The 13,025-nt window shown below is 35.5% G+C and overlaps 2 protein-coding genes across 2 annotated transcripts in view; one reads left to right on the plus strand and one right to left on the minus strand.

Moving 5' to 3' along the window:
• LOC109847722 (serine/threonine protein phosphatase 2A 57 kDa regulatory subunit B' alpha isoform-like) overlaps nucleotides 1-10,706 on the plus strand; it is a 17,648-nt gene extending 6,942 nt beyond the window's left edge. The window contains exon 2 of the mRNA XM_020416952.1: nucleotides 10,117-10,706. Within this exon, the coding sequence (XP_020272541.1) occupies nucleotides 10,117-10,446 (330 nt within the window). The 3' untranslated portion in view covers nucleotides 10,447-10,706. The remainder of the gene's footprint in view (nucleotides 1-10,116) is intronic.
• LOC109847674 (conserved oligomeric Golgi complex subunit 1) overlaps nucleotides 12,216-13,025 on the minus strand; it is a 38,261-nt gene continuing 37,451 nt past the window's right edge. The window contains 1 exon segment of the mRNA XM_020416904.1: nucleotides 12,216-12,983. Within this exon segment, the coding sequence (XP_020272493.1) occupies nucleotides 12,813-12,983 (171 nt within the window). The 3' untranslated portion in view covers nucleotides 12,216-12,812.

Here is a 13,025-nt window from a genome sequence, read left to right on the forward strand (position 1 = left end):
TAATTTTTGAGAAAATTTAAAACTGGATCTTTCGGTCATCTATAATAACAAGTTATGCTTAGGTTTACATACAACAACCATCTAAGAATATTTATAGTAATCAACTGAAATTGTTATTAAAATGTATGCTCTTGTTTAATGAAACTATTTAATGAAACTAAAGTAAAGTTAGATAATGAAAACAATTATCAAAATGCATTGTAGCTTGCTATAAACGAATAGTGCATTGTGCAATGTACAATTGATTAAACTTTCTTATAATTCTCATATGATAATCTAGAATGGCTAAGAAGAACATGTGGAACTTCACATTAGGTTTGTTTTCACCTTTGGAATAATTGTTATTGATACTGTTGTCATGTATTAATACATAATGAGGTTGACTTAAATGTAATTTTTGAATTTACATTATCAAAATTTGCTATTATCTATATTTCAGTTAAATTAAAACTGTTATGTAGCATTATTGAGCAAATTGTTACTTTTGTTCTTGAATAACAAGAGTTCTATTGAGATTAATGATTAATCAAAAACCATTGTTTAGTTTTGTTAGATCATTATTCCTCTTCAACACTTACTTTGGAGGGGTTAACCTACTTAACCCTTCTTTATTTGTCAAACACAAACAAGTTAACATTTCATCCTAACTATGTAACCTAAACGGAATTAAACTTTTTAAACCCCTCATGATGAGTTAACTAAGTTAATCCTTGTTCTTATCTCTCCCCTCTTAACCCCTTGCCAATAGCACGTTAAAAGATTAATTAAATTTTTAGTTTTAAAAGTGGATTTATTGAACAATATGCCCTTCAGTTTTTTGACAATTATTTTAATTAATCACTAACGTATATTTTTATATGGGCATATAAAGGAATTGAAACATTTTCATTATAATGGATGTGTACATGTAATGAGTAGTAAAGTCATCTTATTCCTTGTTTTAGAGAGACAGTTTTAGCTTACCCCTTTTAGTGTGTTTAGTGATGTATTAAAATATAAAGTACCTTCGGTTTCTCTTTGGTCATGAAAGAACGAGCTTAGGAATAATTATTGTGGTTACAGAAAACAAGCTTGACACTTGTGTTCTAGTGAACCTAACTTTTCATCATTCGATATAAGCATGTTCAGGTTCTTTAGGGAAATCTAGGATTTTGTCGTCCCCTTTCCCAGTAGTCATAGAACAACTTAAAGCTCGAAATGGAAATGTTGTAATAGCTTCAATAGGTTGAATTAGAGATTCTCTCCAGCTACTAGTTCTTCATTGATACTTTACAATAGGTTTGTGAGACGTATTCCATAATGGTATGACTCAAGTGTAGTTGCTATGTAAGTCTAAAAGAAAATGAGAAGCTTTCATATCAAAGCTCCCTTGTCATCATTGATCATTGCTATTTCAGCCATCATTTACGAAGAGTAATAGTGGAACTATTCTTAGATGGCGCTATAAAATTCAACCATTCTTGTTAGCAAGTGATAGTCTCTATATATGACTTTGAAACTTTTAAAATTTTGTTAAAAACATGCTAAGGAACGGGAATGGTTTTCATATCCTATGTAATCACACCTCAACAATTGTACCATAGAAAAAGTGGTATCCCTAAAATGAGGATGTTACTTTCAACTGGCTAGCCTTTTAGTGCTTATTTTATTCTCAAGGTTCAGTTGTACATTTTATGTGTTCAACTCTGTATGAGTTTCCTAAATTTATTTTTAAACTCATAATAGAATGCGACCATAATTTGCCTACTGAAAATTCACTCCTTTAAGATATTAGCATGGTTTTTTATGACTTGCTTATCAAATGCGTATTCAAAATACTTGACAAAACTTAGCCAAAATGCTGGCTTGAATCAATTAATCTTAGGCTATGAGTAGAAGCAGAATGACATACTTGGATATACATGTGTGCTGATTCAAACGTCTAGCTTATGCATGTCTTTCGGGATTTAGTTCTCTAATTAGATTTTCTCATTTTATCTTCTACTTAAGTCATTGGGCACTTGCTAATGAGTACTATTGTTGTCGGATGAGCAATTTAGTTGTGCTAGTGAAATTAATATTGGACAGAACTTTGAAATTTGATAAAAATGGTGTTTGGCACTAAGGTTTGTTGCATGTAGGATTTTGTTGAGACATGATTGGGTAATGCATGAATCAGTGGGATCAATAAACTCTAATATAAGCCTTGGAAAAAAATCACTATTGAGAAGTTATAATGCACCATAATCGATTGATCTATCCTTATTATGCATATAAAGGCTTTCCTAGGGAAATACCTATCTTCCATTTACATGCATCGAGCATTAGTGAGGCGCACATCAAATTTTATGGCAAAATGGTGCTTCAAATATTTGGATGAAGATGCTTTTATGATGATGCTTACATTTGAAATCATTGCTTTCTTTCTAGCCTCCCACTTTGTGGAATTTATAAATCATTTGATTCTTGAAAGAAGAATGCTAAACTTGCAATTAGTCTTTGCTCAATTTAAAGTGAGATCTTAATATATTTCGCTAGCCACGGTGTTACTTAGACTTCCCATGTCTTGGATCTTGATATGTTATAATAATGTATGAATTTAGATGGAAGATGATGTTCTTATAGAAATGAGGATAAGATGATGACCATGCTTATTGGATTCTGTTTGATGATGACATTGGAGCCTGTCGGAAAACTTTATAATATAATGACTAGCTTATACTATATAAATTGGAAAAGGATTAGCAGGTGATGGTTTTAAGTAAATATTTGAAAAATAATCTTGGTTGAAGAATTGTTGAAGAGCTTTATAAGATAATGACTAAGCTTATACCATATAAATTATTATATTGGGAAAAGGATTAGCAAAGGACATTGTTTTGAGTGTCCCTGACATGGCCCGATCTATCTCCCGCTATATCCTTTTATAAGGTTTGCCGCAATTGATATGGTCACTAAATATCCTTTACCCTTTTTTGGCTATTTTGGGCGATATATTCGCTATATGGCCGATATATCAGCCAATATATTGACCGATATATCCTTTTATATGACTTGTTGCAAAATAATATACCATATTTGACAATTTTTGGGCGAGTTATCATGATTTTTTCATTTTGTCAAATGACATTTTGCCCTAGAAAATCAGACGAAATGTTACAACATTGATTTATACTTTTATTTGTTTCACAATGTTGATTAGTGAGCCTAAACATATATTATTTACATCTTGTATGCTTAGATTTCATTAAATATGTTGGGACTACATTTTAGTACATTATACTATATATGCAAATATTCGTTATGTCATTTTGCTATTTACCATATATCCCTAATATTTTCTCGATATTTGCAATCTGATATGAATTTTAGGCATCCGAAATATCCAATATTTAAAACATTGTCAAAGGATGATTGAAAGTAAATGTATGAAATTAAAAACTGGTCAAAACTAGTTTATCAGCTAAACCTGACCCTTTTATAAAGGTGATTAACAATAAAGCCATAATGCTAATTGTCAGCCTAAAGAGATGATACATGTTTTACTAGTTCGTGAGGAGCCATGACTGCATGTGAGATATTATTTTCTATTTGCTAGACGAGAATGGCTTTAAGAAAGATAAGCATGTTGAGGTTTTGTTTGCCATTGTTGTGGACCAATAATCTCCATATTGTTAATGCCTAGATAGTATTGAGGATGCAATATTCTTCGTCTTGGTTACAAAAGAGTCTCCAGCTAGTATCCTAGTGTCTGATACTTATATGATATGTCTATGTATCCTCTACAAAATGTCCGCATTACAAAGTAGTAAATATGAGAAGATTCACTGTTTTGCTTAGTAGCTACTCTAGTCTTGGTTTTTGTATTTACCGTGCGCCTCCTACACTGTTATAAATAGCGGTAAATAGCCCCGCAATAGCGGCGCTAATAGCGTAAGCGGTCCTTTCCCGCGACGCTATCGCCCGCTACGCTATCGCACAATAGCAGTGACATATTGCGGAATATGTCTGTTCGTAAAAGCGGCCAACAGTGTGTCATAACGGTAAATAGTGAACGATTGCATTCGAAATTTGCTTTTTAACTGTTATTTAAAAACGGTTTGAGGCTTATTTTTTTAAAATTAAACTCAACCCTTGACCATTGTATTCCACCGTCTCCTGTGATATTCAGCATACTCCCGCCACCTCTCATAGCCTCTGGTACCTATCTTGATACTACCTCTCACCTCCTTCACCGTGAGCTCCTCTTAGGGCAGTCCTGTCACCGCTAAACTCTTCTTCTCGAAGACGACGATTTTTTCACTCCTCCAGTCATCTTCGGTATTACGTGATGATTATATGTCTATTTCATGTTTAGGATCTTTTTAAATCATCTAATATGTACTTTTATATTTCATAGATTTTTCTTTAATTTTTTTTAGTATTTATACATTTCTAAATTAGATCGTTATTTGACTTTGCACTTTTTACCGTTATTTTGCCGTAATAGCCCGAAATAACCTTAGCGATGCCTCACCGCTACGCGACGCCATCCACTATCGATAACATTGGCCTCCTAATACGGGCTTTAACTAATGATAGCCATATCTACGCATTAACATCCAAGGAATTGTCATGTTAAAAGAAAAGAGAAGACTGTCATAAGGCAGCCAATATGACAGGATTCACTTTATTTATTTGGTGTGGACCTAGACAAAATGTTCTCTCTAACTTGTTCATCCTATATTATCTGCTGAATCTTAGACTCATCCTAAAATCATGAGATTCTAGATGTTGCATTTCTCATCCAAATTCAAGTGAACTGCTCCCAGAAGCTTGTTTTGTCTTGATAGTTTTAATTGTTTATAGAATTCTATGACCACACTGCCTGCAAGTTTTATATCTAATTGGGCTTTTGAAGTAGAAATTTTGTTAGGATCATGTCGTATTGTTAATTACAATTTTTGTTTTACGTATTCCCAATATAGCTGATATATTAGTCGATATATCCCTTTATTAGGCTTGTTGCAAAACAATGTGGTCTCAATATTCTTTACTGCTCATTGTCAATTTTTAGGCAATATATCCCTGATATAGTCAATATATCATCCGATATGTTGACTAACATTTCCTTTATATAGCTTCTCGCAAAACAATATACTGCTTTTGGTAATTTTGGGGTGATATGTCATGATTTTCTTGATATATCAGGTGACATTTTTGCATCAAACAAATCGGCCAAAATGTTGCAATGTTGACATGACCTTTCATTTGTTTCAAAGAATGTTTAGATTTATGGTTCAATTGACTATGTTTAGACCTCATTAAGTATGTTTAGTATCTTAAAATTATATGTTAAGAACATTCAAGGATACAGAAAGTGCTAGGCGGCCTAGGCAATAAACCCAGTGCCTAGAGCCTAGGCATGACCTAGGCGTTTTTCTTTTTTTGTTTTTAATTACAATGAATGTTATCGAAAGTGCTAGGTGCAAAATTGGCACCTAGCGGTTAGGCGCTAGATCTAGGAGAATTTCTCTTTTCATTTAAGTAGCAACAGAGTAAGTTCTGCTGAAGGATGGAGGAGTTGGAGAAGGTGATTGTAGTTGATGGATGTGGCCAAAGGAGTTCGAAGGATGTTAGAGGAGGATATGGAGTCATCAAAGGAAGAAATAACAACCAAGACCTAAGCGGTGTATCTGCATAAGTGGTCTCCGCTCAGCTAGGTCTTTCTAAGACCTAGGTGGGCAGCTTAGGTACCGCCTAGGTCTAGGCTGCAACTTGTTAAAACATTGAGAATGTTATATTATATATGTACATCATTCAATATGATACTCTGATATTTACTACGTATCCTCAATATCCACAATTCGGTATAGGTTTAGGCGTCCAATTTTTATCTAGTATTCACGGTTGTGGAAAGCGGAGCGAAACAGTGAGACATTGCTGATGTTTTTTGGGGGCTTAAATGGATTAAAATGGAAAAACGCCAAGTAGAAAAGCGGTCCAGTTTAAATATGGATAAATATTCAAAAAACATTAAAAAATCTAAAAAAATTCAAATGCATATTTGATGATTTATAGAGATCGTAAGCATGAAATGTGTAACAGTCACACAATATTAACAAAGTATTGATGCTTCGTCGAGGTGGTGAAATAGAGAGAGAGAGCATTCGACTAAAGCTTCAACGAGGAGCTTGATGGATGGTGAGAGGAATCACAAGAAGTGGTGGAGGATGGTGAGAGGCGGTGGGAGAGGAGCCAGAGGTGGCGGGAGGCGGTGATGGAGGCTTGAGAAGCTCTTGAAGGCGGAATTGCTAGCGAGAGGTGGCTGATTTCGCGGACGGAGGTGGTGGAGGCGGAGGATGATTGGGGTTTTAGGGTTTTTCGGTTCCTAACGAAAAAGAGAAAGAGGATAGTGGGATATGAGGAGATTTAGGTATTAAAAACGGGTTTGGATTGGATGCAAATTTGAGACCCGTTTATCATCTACATTTTATTTAAGTTTTTTAAAGTGCTTTTAGCCACTTTTTCACGCCTTTGCAAGCGAAAAGCGTGCCTTTGCAAGCAAAAAGCGCCAGTGGCACTTCATACCACCACTTTGAGGCAAAGCGAAGCAACCATGGGTCCTGTCCGCTTTATACCCTCTCGTTTTGCTGCTTTTTTCAACAATGCTAGCATTGTGACTAGTAAAAGTTCATGGCACCAAGTAAACATGAGCACAAACAACTTAAGTTAGATTAGTAAAAACCTGAAAGCGATAAAAGAAATAAGAATACAAAGTATCTTGAGTTTGTATGTGAGATGGTCTAATGTCAATGCAGATGTATATCAGATAGAGCCATTGTCTAACAGAAAATAAAAATAAAGAAAATCTCTTAGTCTGAAGCCATTTTGGATTAGTGCACATCAATTTAGATGATCTTGTGTGAACATGTTGTTATTTATTTCAACAGATAAATTTCAGTTGCTACCTTATAATTTCTTCTGGAACTTTTGTTTGACACCTAACTTAAGATGGAAAAGGACCAAGTTGAGAAGGTTAATATGTCTGATTTTGATAAGGCATGCTCGATTTGGAGTCACCCCCCCCCCCTAAAAATAATAATAATAAATAAATAAATAAATAAACTTTCAAAATATAAGAAAATCCCTTTAGCTTTGAGATTTTATTAGAAAACCCCTTTAATTTATGGGGGTTTTCTAATAAAATCTCTAAGCTAAAGGGGGTTTTCTGATAAAATCTAAAAGTTAAATGAGGTTTTGTGATAATCCCTATACTTAAGGGTTTTTTCTGATATTTTGGAAGTTAAGGGGGTTTTCTGATAATTGTCCAAAGTTAAGGGGGGTTAACCCTTAGAAATATAGAAATCTTAAATGTCAATTATGGATATAGAAAATGAATTGGGAAGAATTATGTTCAAATAATAGTTACATCAATAATTTTTTATCTTCTCAGTTACCAAATATGGTCATTCCTTTATAATACTTGTTTCTTGTATTTTTAATTTTAATGTATTTGGAACTGCCATATGCCTGTTTGTTAACATGCACAGTTTGTAGACACAAACACACACATCTATATACAGGTTTTTCATATTTCTTTAAAATGATGTATGACATATCCATGTCATGTACAACCTCCAATGAACAATGTCTTGTCTATGAAGTGTAGCCCTCACTTTGTTAGCCTCATCACCATAGAGAATAAAGTTTGGCACGCGTGTTACACGTACTTCATCATAAACTAGTGCCGGGGGTAAAGAACACTCGAATTGTTGCACTAGTATGGTTAGCAGCTTTCAAAATCAAACAATCCAAAGTAAGGTTATTGAGCTCTAAGAATATAAAGTCTGATTTTCCTATCACCATTGTTCTTGAGGCGTCACAATTTGCTGGTTGCCCCACTTCAGTGAATATCAATACGAGCACTACTTCAGTAGCGAAAATCATCTAAGACTAAGAATAATGTGTTAGAGACTTCTTTTAAAGGTTTTCACCTTAAAGCAGACTATGACATTAAGTCCTTGAAAGAAATCTTTAATGAGGAATCCTGACTCATAGATTTCTCATAAATGGAAGCTTGACTGGGCCATCTTAGGAAGCAATTTCAAAAGGTATGATATTAATGAAGGCAAAAAACTGTTTAGCCATCGATCCAGAATGTCTACTAGAAGTGACACTAAACAAAGGCCAAAAAGCAAATGATTGAGCTATACATTCTGCCTGTGATCCTCCAGGGTTCTTGCTTTCATTTTGTTTTCATCATCACCTTTTTGATGAACTGGACTTGCATACCCCTTCTATCCTGTTGCTCTCTTTGGAAGGTTAGTGACAAGGCTAATGACTTTCAGAGTCAGTCTTTTAGTTTAGTAGGATCAGTACTAAACAAAGGCAATACCTTTGTCCAGGTTAAAAAGTGCAGTACTCACCTTAGGCTGGTTAAGATTCAAAGGAAACACTGAGAACATGTTACTATAGCCACCTCTCTGAATACAACCTTCAAGGCACATAGACCACAGTATTGGGGTAGGACTACTTCAAAGTCGAGGTAAAGCGGACTCAAACAGCTCCTAGTAAGAGGTCGTTTTCCCAATGAGAGGATTATTGTTTGGGGAGCCTGTAAACTGGTTGGTAAAGTTTTCATGAATATCAGGAAAATGACAGATGTTAGACAGAATGTTCATTGGATTTAATGATTCTTAAAAAAAAATAGGCCCAATGTACCATGTTGATGGTTTTCCACTAATGCATGAGAAATATTGGTTGTAACATTGGTCAGGAATCCAATTCCATGTCTCAAAAGATATGAAGATATGGTTGTTTCTACTTCTATGTTCTATTTGGTTGCCTCCATTGTTCATAATGCTAGGCAAGTATGCCAAAAAATAAATGTATTTGAAGTGAGAATCTATTATTATTTCTAAGAAAAACCATCCTTTTGGTCCTAACTTTAGGTCTACCCCTGTGTAAGCCACAAGTTCATGAAATGTCCCCACAATTTACCCATAGTTTTAGAATCATGAAAAGGGTAAACGTGGAAAAATAAAAAAAGAACCTTTTATCTCCATTCATCCCATGTTCTCCATAACTGCACCTATTAACCACCACTCTTTAATACCCCAATATCTCGTCCATCCCTCAACTTCTCATCATTTTTAGCCTCAAAGTTGTGCATAAGAAGTACTAGTATTGAATAGATGAAAAGCAAAAGGGAACGGAAAAATAAAGGAAAGATGAGGAGAAAGAAAAAAAATGGTGACTTTCTTCAGTGAGGCAGTAACTTTGTGCCTCAGGAGTCAGGAGCGATAGGTTCTGTTTGGTTTGCTACAAAAAGATATTGTAGCAAATGATGCAGAACAAATGCTCATGTATCATTTGTTGTGGGAAAGCTATTTCAAATCCATTGTTTGGAATCTTTGGATATCTGCAATTGTATTGTGGAAAATGTATTTCCCTTGAAAACTCTGTTTGGTTGAAAAACAAAGGATGCAAAAGCTATAAAATTTGGAACTGGAAAGGCCTTTTGATGAGATGGCATTGTATTTTTCAAGTTCTTTTTTGAGAACCTGCAACCTTTGGTGCGACCAAATTTGCTGCAGCTTTTTTCTACAACTTGCAACTTCACTTATATCTTCTAATGATAATATTGATAATGAAACATTGAAAATATGAATCTCAGCTGCAATATTTACTTCTGGAAGTCTATTTCCTCTCAACCGAACAACCCATTAGCTTCTTCCCTCACCCGTCAACTATGAAAACAGTATTTGCTTATTATTGGTAGCCTATTGGTTGTTCTTTTTCTTGAAGATGCTAGGACCTTTTTAATTTATCTGTTCTGTGGGCGTCAACAATTTGGAGTACCATGCTTCAGCAAACTTTTTATTTGATACGTTTTCCTTTGCTCCCTCTTTCAATTTGTCTGATGTTCAAAGGCTGTAGTTGATGTATTTTTCGACTCTTCGACAGCTTTGATATTCATTGATACTTCCATAACATGTTTACAAGGTTAATTAAGAAGAAATGAGGAATAAAGATTTAGTCTGTACTGAGATTGTTGCACTGCCTATCTCAGTACTGCTAATGCAAATGCTGTTCTGTTCTCAACATTCTACGTTCACATTTTTTTCTGAGAAAAGGGGCAACAATGAATGACAGGTTGCTGAAAGGTCCCTCTTCTTATGGAACAACGATCATATTGTGGGGCTTATCGCCCAAAATCGCCATGTCATCTTCCCAATCATATTCGAAGCATTGGAGAAGAACATGCAAAGCCACTGGAACCAAGCAGTTCACGGACTCACAGCAAACGTTCGAAAAATGTTCCTTGAAATGGACAGCGAGCTGTTTGAGGAGTGCCAGCAGCACTACATAGAGAAAGAGGCAAAGGCCAAAGACGTGGAAGAGCAGAGGGAGCTGGCATGGAGAAAATTGGAAGCTGCTGTTGAAGCTCAATCCGGAAATGATGATATGGTGTTGGTGAGTTAGAGAAAGTCCCATGTTTGTTTCTCTCTTTTTGGCTTGGTAATTTTTCTGTTATTAATTAAAGAAAGAAGGATAAGAGTACTTGTAATTTAAGTGTATCATTTGTGGATATGCTGCAGATCTTGAATGGATGTAGGATACTGTCATTTTTTGTTTTTCCTTTTTTTGGCTTTTCACTTTTCAAAGGAACGTAGCGTTGTCAACCAAGCTAGAAGGTCGTTTTGGAAACAGATTGAGAGAGAATTGAAAATGTGGTTGCGTGATTGGTATGATAAGCTCCCTGCTCATTCTCTGATAAATGAGCCTGCTGGATCTGTTTGAATGACCAAGTTATCAGAACAGAATCCAGATTTACTGTCTTCTGTTAATTATTACATTTTCGCATGGCTTGGTGATGTCTCTACAAGCTCACAGCTCCATTCATCCCGTGTAATGGATGATTATTTTCTACAGATTATAGTAACTCTTGTACTTGGCTTTTTTTTTTTCCCGGCCTCAATGAGCTATGAAATTTTACTCTTGGATTTCCTTCTCATATTTATCTTTTCGAAAATGGGAAGAAAGATGCTGCAGATTAAGACGCTACATAAGCACGGGGTGTAGTTTGTGTTAAGAGCAATCGGAAAGACAGCTGATGCACAACGCTATTCTGGAGCCGGCAATCTGTGATGTAACAAACTGAGCTCATCTGAAACCGATATTTTGCTGAGTGGAAAATGATGATATTCTTTTTTTTTCTTTTTTCTTTTTTCGTCTTTTTTTTAAAGAAAAAAGTTTAAATGGTAATCGTACTATGAACTCTAGACTATTTTATAGTATAAAAACAAGAATGTGGGTTCAGTTTATGACACTTGATAGGATTTAATAGCAAACTCTAAGCTAAAATGTCCTATTGGCCTAAAAAGTGATATTTATTTACACTTTGACCTCAAAAGTAACGACGGTGACACTTTAACATAAAATATAATATATCGGTGATATATAAGCCTTTCTCGAACGTCGGAGTTAACTTTTGAGCAAAATATTAAAGGAATTATACACATAGACTCCTCAACCCCCTCATGATTTTTGAATTAAGTCATCTCTCCTCTCGTGGACACAAGTTTTGTTCTATATATATATATATATATATAACTCTTCCTTCCCACTATCTTCTCCCTCCTTCCAACGATCTCCTCCGATCCCTTATCCTTCATATAACCCAGCCTTCTCTCCTCCTTCCCTCTCCTTATACATCGTTTCCTAAATCCTCACTCTTACTTTCTCCTTTCCATTATTTTGTCCTTTCCATTATCTCCTATATTCGCTTTTATTCCAAATCCCCGGTCTCTCCTCCTCTCTCGCACTCCCTCTCCATTCTTCTCCTTTTTCTTTCTCCTACTCTCTTCCTCCTTCCTCTCCATTCTTCTCCTTTATCTTTCTCCTACCCACTCCCAATCCCCAACATCAAACATTCTATCACCGTCTTAACCTCACTCTTCTCTTCTTCTCTTGCACTCCCTCTTCATCCTTGCTCCCCACTCCTTCATCCTCCAATCACTAAAAACTCGATCTCCTTGAAAATGAGGATATAAGAAAGAAGGAAAGAGAATGGTGAGGATCAGGAAGAGAATAAAGAGGTGTCACTTTTTAGCCAACCTGGTACTTTAGATGCAATTTCTGAGAAAGAATCTTTGATAAAAAATTCTAGTACAAAAAGTAGATTAGATTGCGTAGCTTATACCACCGCTCTTGCTAAACATGTTGAGCGTGCTGTATTAATTAGGACAACATTGAAGAAATAGAAAAGTACACTATTCCGTAAATGTGCAGTGATATTAAAAAGGAAAAACAGAAAATGATATCCCAGCGCATGTCTTTTAAGCCATCCGGCATAAATGCCAGTCTCAAATCAAACAAAACTGGTTGCCCTGAACAAAACACACGAAAACAATCAATTGCACAAGGAACAAATTTAGATTACCTTCTTTATTATGTAATTTACTAACTACAGCTTGGAAAAATACACAACCCAAATCCCCTCTACTCGGTAACGCCTTTCTCCTCGCAAAACTGCTATGAATAAAAAAGTCATCCCTGCAAGCTGAATCTCAACTCAACTTTGAAAATATTAGCTGCGGTATAAACACATCCATTTTATTGCCATGTTACTATTTTGCTACATCTTGATCACTTGGAGGTGCCTTTCTCGAGAGAAATGAGACGACAGGAAAATGAGGCAACAGGAAAATAAATATTATCAACATGAACATGAATCGCCTTCATTTCCTATTTTATCTCAGGTGCATGCGGGTCATCAATTTGCCTCAGCCCAGGTAAGCTCATTTCTGAGGTATAATCACAATGCATTAGGAAAAATCAGTCAGCAATTAAGAACCGAACCTCGCAGCTCCCGAAGTAAAAGATGACAGAAGTCCTGCTGCTGGGCCAGGAAGCATGTCACCAAATGTTGACATGGCAGCTGTCGATCTGTCCTTAAGCGTGCTGTCAGAGAGCATTGATCCCCAAAGTGATGTGCTTTCACCAAATTTGCTGCCGACCTGCTCATTTGCATATTTGATAACGTGATTCTTCTCTTTTTA

This window comes from Asparagus officinalis, chromosome 7 (assembly GCF_001876935.1).
Source record: "Asparagus officinalis chromosome 7, Aspof.V1, whole genome shotgun sequence".
Taxonomy (NCBI): domain Eukaryota; kingdom Viridiplantae; phylum Streptophyta; class Magnoliopsida; order Asparagales; family Asparagaceae; genus Asparagus; species Asparagus officinalis.